The sequence below is a fragment of the Macaca nemestrina genome, chromosome 17 (assembly GCF_043159975.1).
Source record: "Macaca nemestrina isolate mMacNem1 chromosome 17, mMacNem.hap1, whole genome shotgun sequence".
NCBI classification, from domain to species: domain Eukaryota; kingdom Metazoa; phylum Chordata; class Mammalia; order Primates; family Cercopithecidae; genus Macaca; species Macaca nemestrina.
In genome coordinates this window covers 44,458,602-44,475,506 of record NC_092141.1, presented here as the reverse complement: position 1 = coordinate 44,475,506, position 16,905 = coordinate 44,458,602, and the positions used below count along the sequence as shown (strand labels likewise).

Genomic DNA, 16,905 nt, shown 5'->3' with positions numbered 1-16,905 from the left:
TAACGGAGGAGGCGGGGCTGTGGTTGCTAGGAGTGCGAGGTTGCTAGGTGTGCGAGCATCTCTGGGCTGCCATAATGGTTCCAGCTCAGCGTGGGACGCCAACGTATGTCATATACGGGCTGCGTCTCTGGTCCCTACGGCCCCTCCTCACGTGACAACTATTGTGGCTACTAGTCCAGGAGGCTCAGCCAGGTCCAGGGCCCACTCCAGCTGACCTCCGACCCCCTGAGGCCAACTGAGCCCTGGTCTTGGCGCTCCTGCCATCTCCCCCTGGAATCTCCCCATGCGCTTATCCACCCCAACCCCCATACAGACCCGGGGGGCTTTGATAACCTGGGGTCCTTCCACCCAGATGTCAGCCTCGCCTCAGGAACCGACTGAGACTTTGGTTCCATTCCTGGACACGGATCCAGCTGGAGAGCTGCCCCTGGGGCCAGAGAAGTTCGCTGCTGTACACCAGCATCTGAATGACAAGCTGACTTGCAAGAAAGGCTCCCAGAGTTGGTTCCAATGCCAGACTGGGATCAGAACCAGACGCTAGCTCTGCCTCTTTGCCTCAAAAGTAAGGTTCAAACTGTAGGTCTAGATCAGGCTGCAGATCATCAGGCATATGAAATACTTGTTCCACCTCTAGATAGTCAGAATTCAAAAGCAGTGAAGATTAGTGTTTTGCCCAAAAACCTGAAGAAAGATCTAGCTAAGCATCAGAGGCTTGCTAAGGTTTTTGTTGGAACTCCACACCGATTTATATCAAAACCTCAGCGTCAGAAACAAACTTTACAGGATGAGTATTTAGGTTCAAGTATGGATATACTATATCTGGGCAGCCTGCCTCCAGAACTCCAGGTGAACTCAGATGAGCCTCCAGGGCCCCCTGAGCAAGTTGGGCTCTCAATTCCATCTAGAGCCTGAAACTCAAAATCCAGAGGACAGATCCAGTCCTCTTCACTCCAGCAAAAAGCCCCAGTGCAGCTTCCACAGCTCCCTGAGGAGGTAGAACCTTCTTCAACCCAGCAGGAGGCCCCAGCTCTGCCTTCACAGTCCGTTAAGGGGCTCCACTCTTCAACACAGCAGGAGGCCCCAGCACAGCAGCTGCCTGCCTCAGAAGAGACTGTAGCTCAGCCATCAATACATCATCAGGTAAATGTTCCATTAAAAGTTGGAGCGAAGCTCAGCACTCACACTTGCCCAATGTCACAGTTAAACCTGTGGATGTGGAGCTTACGATAATTCAAGAGCCAGGTAAGGAACTTACATCAAGCCAGGAACAAGCCGCAGCTCAGCCTCCAGAGTACCCCGAGGAGGTGAACTCTTCCTAAACCCAGTTAAATTCACCAGCTCAGATACCAGACCACCCTGAGAAGACGAAAACGTCTGTAACCCAGCAAGGAAATCCAGCTGAACCTCCAGTTCCTCCTGTGGAGGCTTAACCACCTCCAGGTGAACAGGAGCAGCCAGCCTAGCCTTCTGAGTTTCCAGGGGAGGTTCCCAGACTCAGCAGGAGACCCCAGCTCAGCCTCCCAAGTCTCTGTGGAGAGTGCAGCTCAAACTCCACTGAATCTTGAGGTGACAGTTCAACCTCAGGGTAAAGATCAAGCTCATTTTACCTTGCCCAACATTACAGGTAAACCTGCCGATTTCAAGATTACCATAACTTCAGAGCCTAACAAGGAGGCAGAATCCTCTCAAGCCCAGCAGGAGGCCCTAACCCAGCCTCCAGAGGAGGTGGAACCTTCCGCAACCCAGAAGGAGACCCCAACTGAGCTCCCATGTCCTCCTATGGAGGCTGAGCCTTCCCCCAGTGAGCAGGAGCAGCCAGTTCAGCCTTCAGAGTTTTCTGGGGAGGCTGAACCTTCTTAGACCCAGCAGGAGACCCCAGCTGAGCCTCAGAGTCCTCTATGGAGAGTACAGCTCAAACTACACTGAATCATGAGGTGACACTTCAGCCTCCTGTTGAGGATCAATCTCGTTATAACTTACCCAGTGTTACAGTTAAACCTGTAGATGTGGAGATTATCATAACCCCAGAGCCTGTTAAGGAGGCAGAATCTTCTCAAGCCCAGTAGTAGGCCCCAACCGAGCCTCCAGAGCAGATGGAACCCTTTGCAACCCAGGAGGAGACCCCAACTGAACTTCCAGGTCCTCCTGTGGAAGCTAACTCTTCCCCCAGTGAGCATTTGCAGCCAGTTCAGCCTTCTGAGTCTTCTGGAGAGGTTGAATCTTCTCCAGCCCAGCACGAGACCCCAGCTCAGCCTCCAGAACATCACGAAGTAACAATTTCATCTCCAGGTCACTATCGAGCTCAGCATTCAGATTTGCCCAATGTCACTGTTAAGCCTCCAGTTATGCAGCTCATCATAGCAACAGAGCCTACTGCAGAGGTGGGAACTTCTCCAATCCACCAGGAGGTTACTGCTCAGCTCTCAGGGCCAGTTAATTATGTGGAACCTTCCACTACCAAGCACGGGGGCCCAACTCTGCCTCCATAGTAATCAGAAGATGATTTTACCAGTTCAACAGGAGACTTCAGTTCAATCTCCAGCTATTAAAGATGAGAACCTCTCTCCAGCCCAGCAGGAGGCTGCTGCTGAGTATCCACAGATGCCTGAGGAGGTTGAGTCTTCTCCAACACAACAATAGGCCCAAGCTCAGCCTTCAGAGATCCCTAATGAAATTGTAGCTAATCTCCAGCGCATCACGAGGTAACAGTTTCTCTAAGTCATGATCAAGTTCGGCCTCCAACATTGCACAATGACACTGTGAAACATGTGCATCACATGGTAACCATGACTCCAGAGTTCACCTAACAGGTTGAAATTTTAACCAAACACGGGGCCCCAGCTCAGTCCTCAATGTCCCCTTAGCAGTTTCAGCGTTTGAAAGACCAGCAAGAAATGATTATTTAGCAGCCAAATACCCCTGAAAATGATGAACTTCCTCCAGTCCCTCAAGAGTCCACAACTCAGTCTCCAACTCGGCTCTCCTCAGACTTTGTAAGGTCATTGAATGATGAGATGGTATTTTTGCCTCTAGATCTGTCTTTAATATTCAGAAACAATTCAACTTTCCCTAATACCACAGTTAAAAATATGGATATGGACCTCACCATACCTACAGAAGTCACTATGGAGGTTGAACCTTCCCCAGTCCAGCAGGACAATCCTATTCCCACTGAGTAGGCTGACTTTTCTCCAACCCAACATGATACCCCTTCCCCACCCCTGGATTCTCCTGAAAAGATTGAATCTCCATCACAGCACAAGGCCACAGCTCAGACCCCAGATTCCCCTAAAGGGGTGGAATTTTCTCCAGTCCAGCAAGAGTCCCCAGCTGAGGCACCAGAGCTCCCTAAGCAGGTTGAACCATCTGCAACCCAGCAGGAAGCCTCAAGTCATCCTCCAAAGTCCACTGCAGAGGTCAGTCCACCATAGCTGAAGATACCAGCTCAGCCATCAGCCACCTGAGAAGGTCAAACCATCTTCAGTCCTACAGCAGGCCTCAACTCAGCTTTTAGAGCCACCTGAAGAGGTACAATCCTCTCCAGTCCAGTAGGCAGTGCCTGCTCAGTCTTCAGAGCCCTATGGTGGTAGAATCTTCTTAGACACAGCAGATGGCCGCATCTTTGCCGCCAAATCTCCCTCAGGAGGTGGAACCATCTCTAACTCAGCAGGAGGGTCCAACTCAGACTTGAGAGCCCCCTATGGAGACAGAACCTTCTCCAGCTCAGCAGAAGGCCACAGTTCAGGCTCCAGAGCCTCCTAAGGAGGCAAAAACTTCAAGTCAGTAGATGGTCCCAGCTCAGCTTCCAGAGCCCCCTAAGGGAGTTGCAGTTCAACCTCTAATGCATTATGAGACGACAATTATAACAGCAAGCCAGGACCAAGCTCAGTATCCAGCATTATGAAATGACAATTCCAACAGCAGGCCAAGACCAAGCTCAGTATCCAGCATCACCCAGTGTCACATTTCAACCTTTACACATGGAGCTTACCATAACTCCAGAACCCACTATGGAGGCTGAGCATTCTATAATGCTGAGGATGACTACAGCTCCTCCAAAACACCCTGAGGTGACCCTTCCACCTTCAGACCATGTGCAGGTTCAGCACAAACCTGAGGCCACAGTGCAACCTTTGGATCTGAAATTTACCACGAATCAACAACCTACTACAGAGGGTATATTTTCTCCAACCATGGAGAATTCAACCTAGCTTGCAGAGCAACCTATGGAGGTTGTAACTCAACCTGCAGCTCATTATGAGGTGACAGTTCCAGTACAAGGTCAGGATCAAGCTTGGCATTCAACACTGGCCAGTGTCACACTTCAACCTTTGGACCTGGGGCTTATCATCACTCTAGGATCCACTATAGAGGTTGAACTTTTCCAGCCATGCAGGAGACCCCAACTCAGCATCCTCAGGAAGTTATACCTTAACCTCCAGTATTTCAAGAGGTAACAATTTCAACACCAGGTCAGGATCAAGCTCAGCATTGAATATCACCCAGCATTACAGTTAAAACTCTGTACCTGGGACTTACCATAACTCCAGAACCCACTACAGAGGTTGAACATTCTACACCCCTGAAGAAGACTATAGTTCCTCCAAAGCACCCTGAGGTGACACTTCCACATCCACACCAGGTTCAGACTTGGCATTCAAACCTGACTCAAGTCACATTTCAACCTTTGGATCCGAAACTTACCTTAACTCCAGAATCCTCTATGGAGGTTGAACCTTCAACCATGCATAAAACCCCAAATCAGCCTCCAGAGCTACTTAAGGAGGTTGTAGTTTTCCCTCCTGGGTATTATAATGAGATGTCTGTTCCAACACAAGGCCAGGATCAAGCTAAGCATCCAACATCAGCCAGTGTCACAGTTCAACCTTTGGAACTGAGGCTTACCATTACTCCAGAATTCACTACAAAGGTTGAACCTTCTAGAGCCATGATGACTACAGCTTCTCTGCCAAAGCTCCCTAAGGTGACACTTCCACCATGAGACAAGGGTCAATACTCAGCACTCAAACCAGACTCAAGTCACAGTTCAACTTTGGGACTTGGAACTTACCATAAGTATAGAACCTACTACAGGGGTGAACATTTTCCAATCACAGAGGAGACCACAACTCAGCCTCCAGACCTGGGGCTTGCCATAACTCTAGCCCTATATAGACATTGAGCATTCTACAGCCCTGGACAAGACTACAGCTCCACGTCCAGACCAGGTTCAGACTCAGCATCAAAACCTGACTAAAGTCAGAGGTCCACCTTTGAACTAGAACCTACTCAGGATTCATTGATTCAGTCTGAAAGTTACGCCCAAAATAAGGCTTTAACTGCACAAGAGGAGCAGAAGGCCTCCACAAGCACTAACATATGTGAGTTCTGTACCTGCAGAGATGAGACACTGTCGTGTATTGATCTCAGCCCAAAGCAGAGGCTCCACCAAGTGCCTAGCCAGAACCCAGCACCTACAATGGCACCTTCACCATCTTGTAAGAATCACCTTTCCTCAATTGTTCTCTGTGTGCTGCCTAATATGGCAGTTTTTCCTGGAGGCCTTCCTGGGCCTTCTTTAATCTCACCAAACCACATGGACAACTGACTTTCTGCTTTCGCTTTTGCCTGTCATCTCTTCCTTCTCCTCATTCTCCTTTACTGTTAGGCCCCTTCTCTGGTCTTTTACTTGTGATTGCTCTTAATCCTTTTCTTATCCATTTTTCTTTATCCCCATCACATCGTTGCTTAACTGCTGCTCTCCTCCTATTTGCACTTCACCCTCTTTACAGCACTCTGTCTCTCTCTCCGTCTCAGTGATAGTGTTCTAGGTGGTTAAGAGTGGATTCTGGAGCCAGGTTACTAGGTTCAAACCCAGGTCTGTCATTTGTTAGCTTGGTTACCCTGAACAAGTTATTCTTCTCTGTGACTCAATTTCCTCATCTTTAAACTGGGGATTATGCTAGTTACCATTTCATAGGATTGTTGTGAAATTTAGGTGAGTGAATACCTGTAATACTTGCATCAGTCCTTAGTATATGTAGGAGCGGTGACTGTTAACATTACTTAGCTCTTTAGTTATGTCCAGAACTCATCTTTGTCCCTGACTTTCTATATGTAGCACCCGTTTTGTGTCCAACTGAGGGACAAGTATGACACTGTCTCCAGAACATGAAAACTCTAGAAGACAATAAGCATAAAAATGGAGGTGTAAATAATAAAGTGCTAAAACATAATGCAGACCATCAGTGCTAGAATTCACCAGAATCTGTGATCCTTGAGTTATGGAGGTCAGGGGAAGCTGCATCAATAAACTAAAAATTTACCTGGGGCTTAAAGATTAGCTATAATTTGTTAAATAAGAAAAAATAGGAGTACAGTCTAGGCAAAGGCCTGGTTACAGGTGTGGTCGAAGTTGAGTAGAATGGCCCAAGCTCAGCCTCCAGAGAACCCCGAGGAGGTGGACTCTTCCTCAACCCAATTAAAAGCCCCAGCTCAGATACCAGAGTGCCCTGAGGAGATTAAATCTTCAGCAACCCAGCAAGGGACTCTGGCTGAGCCTCCAGGTCCTCCTGTGGCAGCCGAACCTTCCTCCAGTAAGCAGGAGCAGCCAGCTCAACCTTCTGAGTTTCCTGGGGAGGTTGAACCTTCTCAGACCCAGCAGGAGACCCCAGTTCAGCCTCCAGAGTCTTCTATGAAGAATGCAGCTCAAACTCCACTGAATCATGGGTGACAATTTAACCTCAGGGTAAGGATGGAGCTCATTACACCTTGCCAAGCATTACATTTAAACCTGTGGATGTACAGATTAGCATAACTTCAGAGCCTACCAAGGATAATGAATCTTCTCCAGTCCAGCAGGAGGCCCCAACCTACCCTCCAGAGGAGGTGAAAACTTCCGCAACCCAAGAGGAGGCCCCAACTGAGCCTCCATGTTCTCCTGTGGAGACTGATCCTTTTCTCGGTGAACATGAGCAGCCAGCTTAGCCTTCTGAGTCTCCTGGGAGGTTGAATTTTCTCCAACCCAGCAGGAGATTCCACCTCAGCCTTGAAAACATTATGAGGTAACAGTTTCACCTCCAGGTCACCATCAAGCTCAGTCCTTAATGTCCCCTGAAAAGTTTAACCATTTGAAAGATGAGCAAGAGATTATCATTCAGCAGTTAACTACCCCTGAAAATGATGAACTTTCTCCTCTTGCTCAAAAGCCCACAACTTGGTCTCCAGCTCAGCTCTCCTCAGACATTGTAAGTCCACTGAATGATGAGATGGAATTTTTCACCTGAAGATCTGTCTTCACTATTCCACGTCCACACCAGGTTCAGACTTTACATTCAAACCTGAGTCAAGTCACAGTTCAACCTTTGGGTCTGGAACTTACCTTAACTCTATGGAGGTTGAACCTTCTCCAACCATGCAGAAGACCCCAACTCGGCCTCCAGAGCTACCTAAGGAGTCTGTAGCTCAACCGCCTGTGTATTGTTATCAGATACCCATTCCAACACCAAGCCAGGATCAAGCTCTGCCCTTCTACAGCTCTGAGGACTACAGCTCCTCCTCCAAAGCACCCTGAGGTGACACTTCCACCTCCAGACAAGAACCAGGCTCAGCATCAAAACCTGACTCAATTCACAGTTCAACCTTTGGACCTGGAGCTTACCATAACTACAGAACCTACTACAGAGGTTAAAACTTCTGCAACCATGGAGAAGACCTCAACTCAGCTTTCGGACCTGGGGCTCACCCTAACTCCAGAACCCACGACAAAGACTGAGCATTCTACAGGCCTGGACAAGACTACAGCTCCACGACAAGACCAAGTTCAGACTTAGCATTGAAACCTGACTGAAGTCACACGCTCACCTTCTGAACTAGAACCTACTCAGAATTCACTGGTGCGGTCTGAAAGTTACACTCAAAAATAAGGCTTTAACTCCACAAGAGGAGCAGAAGGTCTCTACAAGCACCAACATATGTGAGCTCTGTACCTGCAGAGATGAGATGTGTTGATCTCATCTGTCATGTATTGATCTCAGCCCAAAGCAGAGGTTCCACCAAGTGCCCGTGCCAAAACCCAGCACCTACAATGGCACCTTCGCCATCTTGTAAGAATCACCTTTCCTCAATTGTTCTCTGTGTCCTGCCTGACATGGCAACTTTTTCCTGAAGGCCTTCCTGGGCCTTCTTTAATCTCACCAAACCACATGGACAACTGACTTTCTGCTTTCGCTTTTGCCTGTCATCTCTTCCTTCTCCTCATTCTCCTTTACTGTTAGGCCCCTTCTCTGCTCTTTTACTTGTGATTGCTCTAATCCTTTTCTTATCCATTTTTCTTTTTTTTTTTTTTTCTTTTTGAGACAGAGTGTCACTCTGTCGCCCAGGCTGGAGTGCAGTGGCCGGATCTCAGCTCACTGCAAGCTCTGCCTCCCGGGTTCACGCCATTCTCCTGCCTCAGCCTCCCGAGTAGCTGGGACTACAGGCGCCCGCCACCTTGCCCGGCTAGTTTTTTGTATTTTTTTAGTAGAGACGGGATTTCACCGTGTTAGCCAGGATGGTCTCGATCTCCTGACCTTGTGATCCACCCGTCTCGGCCTCCCAAAGTGCTGGGATTACAGGCTTGAGCCACTGTGCCCAGCCTCCATTTTTCTTTATCCCCGTCACATCATTGCTTAACTGCTGCTGTCCTCCTATTTGCACTTCACCCTCTTTACAGCACTCTGTCTCTCTCTCCATGTCAGTGATAGTGCTCTAGGTGGTTAAGAATGGATTCTGGAGCCAGGTTACTGGATTTGAACCCAGGTCCATCATTTGTTAGCTTGGTTACCCTGAACAAGTTATTCTCTGTGACTCAATTTCCTCATCTTTAAACTGGGGATTATGCTAGTTACCATGCCATGGGATTGTTGTGAGATTTGAGTGAATACATGTATTACTTACATCGGTGCCTACCATATGTGGGAGTGTTGGCTGCTAACATGATTACTCAGTCCTTTAGTTATGTCCAGAACTCATCTTCATCCCTGACTTTCTATATGTAGCAGTTGTTTTGTGTCCAGCCCTGGCCCAAGTATGATACTGTCTTCAGAACATGAAAATGATAGGAAGGAAGAAAGAGAATAGGCATAAAAAGGAGGTATATATAATGAAGTAATACAAGATAATGCAGACCATCAGTGCTAGAATTCACCAGAATCTGTCATCCTTGAAGTGTGGAGATCAGGGAAAGCTACATCAATAAGCTGAAACTAACTTGGGGCTTAAAGTGTAGCTATAATTTGTTTTTTTGTTTTGTTTTGTTTTGTTTTTGAGACGGAGTCTCGCTCTGTCACCTAGGCTGGAGTGCAGTGGTGCCATCTCGGCTCACCACAAGCTCTGCCTCCTGGGTTCACGCCATTCTCCTGCCTCAGCCTCCCGAGTAGCTGGGATTACAGGCACCCACCACTGCGCCCAGCTAATTTTTTGTACTTTTAGTAGAGACGGGGTTTCACCATGGTCTTGATCTCCTGACCTTGTGATCTACCCAACTCGGCCTCCCAAAGTGCTGGGATTACAGGCGTGAGCCACCATGCCCGGCCTAATTTGTTAAATAGAAAACAAATGGGAGTACAGTCTGGGCAAAGGCATGGTTACAGGTATGGTCGAAATTTTGTAGACTAGGCTGCAGCTCAGCCTCCAGAGAATCCCGGGGAGGTGGACTCTTCCTCAACCCAATTAGAGGCCCCAGCTCAGACACCAGAGTGCCCTGAGGAGATGAAATATTTTGCCCTGAGCAAGGGACTCCAGCTGAGCCTCCAGGTCCTCCTGTGGAGGCTGAACCTTCCTCCAGAGAGCAGAAGCAGCCAGCTCAGCCTTCTGAGTTTTCTGGGGAGGTGGAATTTTCTCAGACCCAGGAGGAGACCCCAACTCTGCCTCCAGAGTCTTCTATAAAGAGTGCAGCTCAAACTCCACTGAATCATGAGGTGACAGTTCAAACTTAGGGTGTGTATCAAGCTCATTATAACTTGTCAAACATTACAGTTAAACCTGCAGATGTAGAGATTAGCATAACTTCCGAGCCTACCAAGGACACTGACTCTTCTCCAGTCCAGCAGGAGGCCCCAAACCAGCATCCAGAGCAGATGTAACCTTCTGCAACCCAACAGGAGGCCACAACTGAGCCTCCAGGTCCTCCTGTGAAGGCTGAACGTTGAGCAGGAGCAGCCAGGTCTGCCTTCTGAGTCTTCTGGGGAAGTTGAATCCTCTCCAGCCTGCAGGAGACCCCAGCTCAGCCTCCAGAACATCATCAAGTAACAGTTCCACCTCCCGGTCACCATCAAGTTCAACACTGAGATTTGCCCAGTATCACTGTTAAGCCTCCAGATACGAAGCTCACCATAGCAACAGAGCCTACTGCGGAGGTGAGAACTTCTCCAATCCATCAGGAGGCTACAGCTCAGCTCTCAGGGCCAGTTAATGATGTGGAACATTCCAACACCCAGCATGGGGGCACGCCTCTGCCTACAGAGTCATTGGAAGAGGCTGGCCCTTTACCAGTTCAACAGGAGACTTCGGTTGAATCTCCAGAACCCACTAAATATGAGAACCCCTCTCCAACACAGTAGGAGGCTGCAGGTGAGCATCCACAGACCCCTGAGTAGGTTGAGTCTTCTCCAACCCAGAAAGACGCCCCAGCTCAGCCTTCAGAGCTCCCTAATGAAGTTGTAGCTCAACCTCCAGAGCGTCATGGGGTAACAGTTTCTCCTATAAGTCATGATCAAGTTCAGCCTCCAACATTTCACCATGTCATTGTTAAGCCTGTGGATCACATGGTTACCATGACTCCAGAGTTCACCTATCAGGTTGAAATTTTAATTCAACACAGGGTCCCAGCTCAGTCTTTAATATCCCCTGAGCAGTTTAAACATTTGAAAGACCAGCAACAGATTATCATTCAGCAGCTAAATACCCCTGGAAATGATGAACTTCTGCCAAGTCTATCAAGACCCCACGACTCCGTCTCCAACTCAGCTCTCCTCAGACATTGTAAGTTCATTTAATTGTAAGATGGTATTTTCACCTCTAGATCTCTCTTCTGTATTCAGAAGTAGTTCAGCTTTGCCTAATACCACAGTTAAATATGTGAATATGGCCCGGGCGTGGCGGCTCACGCCTGTAATCCCAGAAATTTGAGAGGCCGAGGCGGGTGGATCACGAGGTCAGGAGATCGAGATCAACCTGGCTAACACGGTGAAACCCCGTCTCTACTAAAAATACAAAAAATTAGCCGGTCGTTGTCGCAGGCACCTGTAGTCCCAGCTATTCGGGAGGCTGAGGCAGGAGAATGGCATGAACGCAGGAGGCGGAGCTTGCAGTGAACCAAGATCGCGCCACTGCACTCCAGCCTGGGCGACAGAGTGAGACTCCATCTCAAAAAAAAAAAAAAAAAAAAAGTGAATATGGAGCTTACCATACCTACAGCAGTCACTATAGAGGCTGAACCTTCTCCAGTCCAGCAGGACAGCCCTCCTATTCCCACTGAGCAGGGTGACTCTCTAACCCCGCCTGATCCCTCTTCTGGATTCTGTAAAGATTAAATCTCCAACCCAGCAAGCAGCCACAACTCAGATCCCAGATCCACCTAAAGAGGTAGAATCTTCTCCAGTTCAGCCTGAGTCCCCACCTGAGCCATCAGGCCCCCTTAAAGACGTTGAACCATCTGAAACCCAGCAGGAAGTCTCAGGTCATTTTCTGAAGTCCACTGAAGAGGTCAGTCTTCCACCACAGCTGGAGATACCAGCTCAGCCATCAGAGCCACCTGAGAAGGTCGAGCCATCTCCAGTCCTACAACTGGCCCAAACTCAGATTTTAAAGCCACCTAAAGAGGTAGAATCCTCTCCAGTCCAGCAGGCAGGCCCTGCTCAATCTTCAGAGGACCCTATGTTAGTAGAACTCTCTCTGACTCAGCAGGTGTCCCCATCTTTACATCCAGAGTTCCCTGAAGAGGTGGAACCATCTCTAACTCAGCAGGAGTTTCCAGCTCAGACCCCAGTGCCCCAAATGGAGGCAGAACCTTCTCCAGCCCAACAGGAGGCCACAGTTCAGGCTCCAGAGCCCCCCGAGGAGGTTGAAACTTCAAGCCAGCAGATGGTCCCAGCTCAGCTTCCAGAGCCACCTAAGGAGGTTGCAGGTCAACCTCCAATGCATTACAAGATGACAAAGACATGGCTACAGGTATGATCAGAATTTAGTAGTCCAATCTGGCTGCAAATAATTTTTTGAGGGAGCAATGAAAATATGATTATGTAGAACCTCTATTATCAGACACAGGAATTTGAAGGCCACACAGTGAGATATGGAAAGTCATTGAAAGTTTCCAAGCCAGAGAGATTAAATTATTAAATCAGGAGATTTTTTGATTTTTTTTTTTTTTTTTTTTTGAGACAGAGTCTCACTCTGTCTCCCAGGCTGGAGTGCAATGGTGTGATCTCAGCTCACTGCAACCTCTGCCTCCCAGGTTCAAGCGATTCTCCTGCCTCAGCCTCCCAAGTAGCTGGGACTACAGGCACTTGGCACCACACCTGGCTAATTTTTGTATTTTTAGTAGAGATGGTGTTTCACCATATTGGCCAGGCTGGTCTCAAACTCCTGACCTCACAATCTGCCCACCTCAGCCTCTCAAAGTGCTGGGATTACAGGCGTGAGCAACCGCGCCCGGCCAGGAGGATTATTTTATTTTATTTTTTGCTTTATGTTCAAGTGTAGACAGGCAGAAGATTATTTCAGAATCCATATGTAGAGTGCTCTACAAGGGAAAGCTTAATTCAGGGCAACAAAATAGAAAGGTCTAGCAAAACCTAGGTGTAAAGTGAGAAGGGGTTAAGTCAGATCGGTTGTGATAAGAGTGGAAAGAAAAATCCTAGGATGTTTTCACAGAGAGCACTGAGCCCAAGCTTTGCTGTTACCTGGCATAGGGTTTCTTTCTTCTTGTTTGTTTATAATAATAAGCTTATGCCTGTTTTTCTGTTGCGTTATCTATCGTTTTTGTATTGATTTGTAGAAGGGGTTTGTTTAGACACATAAATGATTTTCGATAAAATACTTACATTCAAAGTAATTAACTGCCATTATCTGTCCAAGAGATTGGATAGATAGGAAGTTAAGCTTCGGGGAGATGCCTCGTCATTTGTGCCAGTGGCCCCACATTATTTCTTGATTAATTGTGCAAACTGGGGGAAGTTGCTCTCAGAGGCAGTGTGCAGCTGTGCTCTTTGAAATTCCAACATGGCATACCGTGACCAGGGCCAGAAAATGCAGAAGGTTGTGGTGCAGCCCATCAACCTCATCTTCAGATACTTACAAAATAGATTGTGGATTCAGGCGTGGCTCTATGAGCAAGTGAATATGTGGATAGAAGGCTGTATCATTGGTTTTAATGAGTATATGAACCTTGTATTAGATGATGCAGAAGAGATTCATTCTAAAACAAAGTCAAGAAAACAACTGGGTCAGATCACGCTAAAAGGAGATAATATTACTCTGCTATAAAGTGTCTCCAACTGAAAATGATCAATGAAGTGAGAAATTGTGGAGAAGGATACAGTTTGTTTTTAGATGTCCTTCGTCCAATATGAACATTTATTCATATTGTTTTGATTACCTTTATGTTATTACAAGATGGCAATAAATGCTGTGGGATTGTTTGTATTAAAACGTTTACATTGCTTCTTTAAAAAAATTGTGCAAACTGGGAAGCTTATACCGCTGGAAATTAGAAAGCAGGTGTTATTTTCTATATCTAAATATTTCCCACAAGGTTGCCATGATTCTTTTACTTATCCTGTTTTTTCTTTTCCTACCTATTTAAGGATATAAATTGTGTTTCTTCGCAGACATTTGCAAGGAAACTATATTTCTTACATTGATGCAAATGTGTGGAAACATACAGTTGGACTGAGAAACTGCGAGTATATTATCTCGAAATATGACAAAAAACTATCTGCATTGTAAGGTCCTTTTTGGTCCAGAATTTTGAGATTGGTACCTCTGAGAAAAGATATTTCCCCTCCATGCCCCAAATCAACCTCTGTTGATTGCAATCCTATGGTAATTTTTAAATTAAATTTGGTACACTGTCTTTAAAATAAGAGGCAATTTAAATTTATTTTTTATTATACAAGTAATACATGGTTATATTCTTTTTCTTCTTCTTCTTCTTTTCTTTTTTAATCCCAGCACTTTGGGAGGCCAAGGCGGGCAGATCACGAGGTCAAGAGATTGGGACCATCCTGGCCAACATGGTGAAACCCCATCTCTACTAAAAATACAAAAAAATTAGCTGGGCATGGTGGTGCACACCTATCGTCCCAGCTACTCGGGAGGCTGAGGCAGGAGGATCCCTTGAACCCAGGAGGCAGAGGTTGCAGTGAACGAGATTGCACCACTGCACTCCAGCCTGGCAACAGAGCGAGACTCCGTCTAAAAGAGAAAAAAGAATGGATCTCTAGAAATGGAATTGTTGGACTGCAGACTATGTAGATATGAAATTCTAATTGCCCTTAAAAATGTTGTGCCAACTTACTCTGTCCTCAACAGAATATGACAGCATTCATTTCCCCACACCTTTTTACCACTGGGTATTCTCCAACTTTTTGTTGATGTTATGGGTGAATAAAAGGGATCCCATCTATATATCCATTTTTCTGATTACTCATGAATTTAATTAAATATCTTTATATATTTATTGAACATTTATGTTTCTTCTCTGAGTTTTGTTTCCTTTGTTCATGTTCCTGTTGAATTGTTTCATCATTTTCTTATTGATTTATTAAAGGAATTAGTTTAGACATAAATGATTTTGGGAAAAATGCTTACATTCAAAGTAACTGGCATTTTTCACAACAGTTTGTGTGTCACATCATTAGTTCAACTTATGTAGACAGGTCATACGTGAGTTCTCCATTTAAAATAAAACGCATGACAATCATAGTAATCTAAAAAGACCACTTTAAAAGAGTTTTCCCCTATCCTGAGTCTGATATCTTATTGATAAGAAAAAAAAAAAAAGCTAGAACCGGACCATTCTGTTTTCCAGCTCTAGAGGAGGGGTGGGATTCTGGGGCTTGTGTTCCGGATGGAGTCTTCTGAGAATAAGGAAGTTGTGGGAGATGGCTAGTAAGGGAGTGTACACCCTTCATCCAGGATTTCAGGACCCTGCCTCCTTTCTAACACCCATTGCTCCTGCCTGGAGGAGGACACCTTTTGCTGCCTGGCCCAAGGAAGAAGGATATTGGATTGATGTGCCTCTGGCTTCTCCTAATGCCCTGTCCCAACCAAGAACTTGTAGGTAATTCCAGGGCATTTCTGACAGGGGAGAATTTGTAGAGCTGCTTCCACATTTTGAGCTACGGTTGTGGGTTTTTAAATGATTTCTGTTCCACAATTTTTAGGGATTTGGTAGAGATCAGATGGGTAGAGACATGGCATGTTCCCAGTCGGCCAACTTGAAATAGCACAACTTCTTAGAAAACAATTTTGTACCCTTATATCCTAGAGAAACTCAAGCAAAAGTGTTGTCAGGATACAAGTATAAGAATGTTCAAGGCCGGGCGCGGTGGCTCAAGCCTGTAATCCCAGCACTTTGGGAGGCCGAGACGGGCGGATCACGAGGTCAGGAGATCGAGACCATCCTGGGTAACACAGTGAAACCCCGTCTCTACTAAAAATACAAAAACTTAGCCGGGCGAGGTGGCAGGCACCTGTAGTCCCAGCTACTCGGGAGGCTGAGGCAGGAGAATGGCGTGAACCCGGGAGGCGGAGCTTGCAGTGAGCTGAGATCCGGCCACTGCACTCCAGCCTGGGTGACAGAGCGAGACTCCGTCTAAAAAAAAAAAAAAAAAAAAGAATGTTCAAAGCAGCATTGTTTGTTTGTAAAAATTAAAAACTAGAAAAATCTCAGTATCCATCCACAGTAGGTGAATTAATACATTGCAGAATCATTGTACAATGGAATACTTTAAAGCAGCAGTACTCATTAGAAACACAATGCAAGCCACATACATAATCTTAACTTTTCTGGTAGTCACTTAAAAAATAAAACTAAAAAAGAAACAGGTGAAACATGTTAATATATTTTATTTCACCCATATAGCCAATATATTATCATTTCAACATGTAATTATTATATGCGTTATTAATGAGATACTCTATTTTCATACTAAGTCTTCAATGTATCCAAAGTGGTATCATTTCTGCATGTAATTAGTATAAAAATTAATTGGGGAGTTTACATTCTTTTTTCCATACTAACTCTTTGAAGTCTAAATGTGGCTGCTAAATTTTTATCAAAAATACTTAATCTGTTCTGCTGAGCAGTCTAGGAAGAATAGTAAAATAAATAATAATAATACTTAATGTGGCCGGAGGTAACTCATCCCTGTGATCCCAGCATTTTGGGAGCCCTAGGCAGGAGGATTGCTTGAGCCCAGGAGTTCAAGACCAGCCTGGCAACACAGTGAGACCTCTTCTTTACAAAAAATTAAAAATATTGGCTGGACACGAATGTGTGTGCTTATAGTCCCAGCTAATCAGGAGGCTTAGGTGGGAGGATCACTTGAGCCTGGGAGGTTGAGACTGCAGTGCACTGTGGTCATGCTACTGCTCTCCAGCCTGGGCAACAGAGCCAGACTTTGTCTCAAAAACAAACAAACAAACAAAAACTTAATCTATGTTTAGATTTCATAAAAGTTGCAGTTGAAAAAGTAGCCATCACATACCCAAGTTGTTGCAAATATACTTTTTTTTTTTTTTTTGAGACGGAGTTTCCCTCTTGTTGCCCAGGCTGGAGTGCAGTGGTGCAATATCAGCTCACTGCATCCTCCACCTCCCAGGTTTAAGTGATTCTCCTGCCTCAGCCTCCCAAGTAGCTGG

The 16,905-nt window shown here is 46.2% G+C and overlaps 1 protein-coding gene, 2 long non-coding RNA genes and 4 pseudogenes across 10 annotated transcripts in view; 6 read left to right on the top strand and 1 right to left on the bottom strand.

Moving 5' to 3' along the window:
* Positions 1-16,905, bottom strand: part of LOC105485121 (uncharacterized) — a 71,804-nt gene that overhangs the window by 6,711 nt on the left and 48,188 nt on the right. The gene's annotated exons all lie outside the window — the stretch shown is intronic.
* Positions 338-1,326, top strand: LOC105485116 (leucine-rich repeat-containing protein 37B-like; annotated as a pseudogene).
* On the top strand, positions 2,094-2,942 carry LOC105485115 (leucine-rich repeat-containing protein 37A3-like; annotated as a pseudogene).
* On the top strand, positions 4,536-5,642 carry LOC105485214 (leucine-rich repeat-containing protein 37A2-like; annotated as a pseudogene).
* LOC105485215 (leucine-rich repeat-containing protein 37A3-like) lies at positions 6,425-10,088 on the top strand (annotated as a pseudogene).
* On the top strand, positions 12,076-14,346 carry LOC139359564 (uncharacterized). Of its 2 annotated transcripts, none has more exons than XR_011615631.1 (3): positions 12,076-12,210; positions 13,869-13,939; positions 14,212-14,346. It is a non-coding gene; the product is annotated as an uncharacterized lncRNA (long non-coding RNA). The 2 variants fall into 2 exon arrangements; XR_011615630.1 differs by having other exon boundaries at positions 13,845-13,939.
* Positions 13,261-13,558, top strand: LOC112427311 (small nuclear ribonucleoprotein E-like). Its single transcript, XM_071082756.1, has one exon. It carries the CDS (start codon positions 13,261-13,263, stop codon positions 13,522-13,524), a length of 264 nt encoding a protein of 87 aa, XP_070938857.1. The 3' UTR covers positions 13,525-13,558.

Excerpts from the sequence above, each read along its gene's own strand:
- LOC112427311 (XM_071082756.1), top strand. The coding sequence starts at position 13,261 with ATGGCATACCGTGACCAGGGCCAGAAAATGCAGAAGGTTGTGGTGCAG.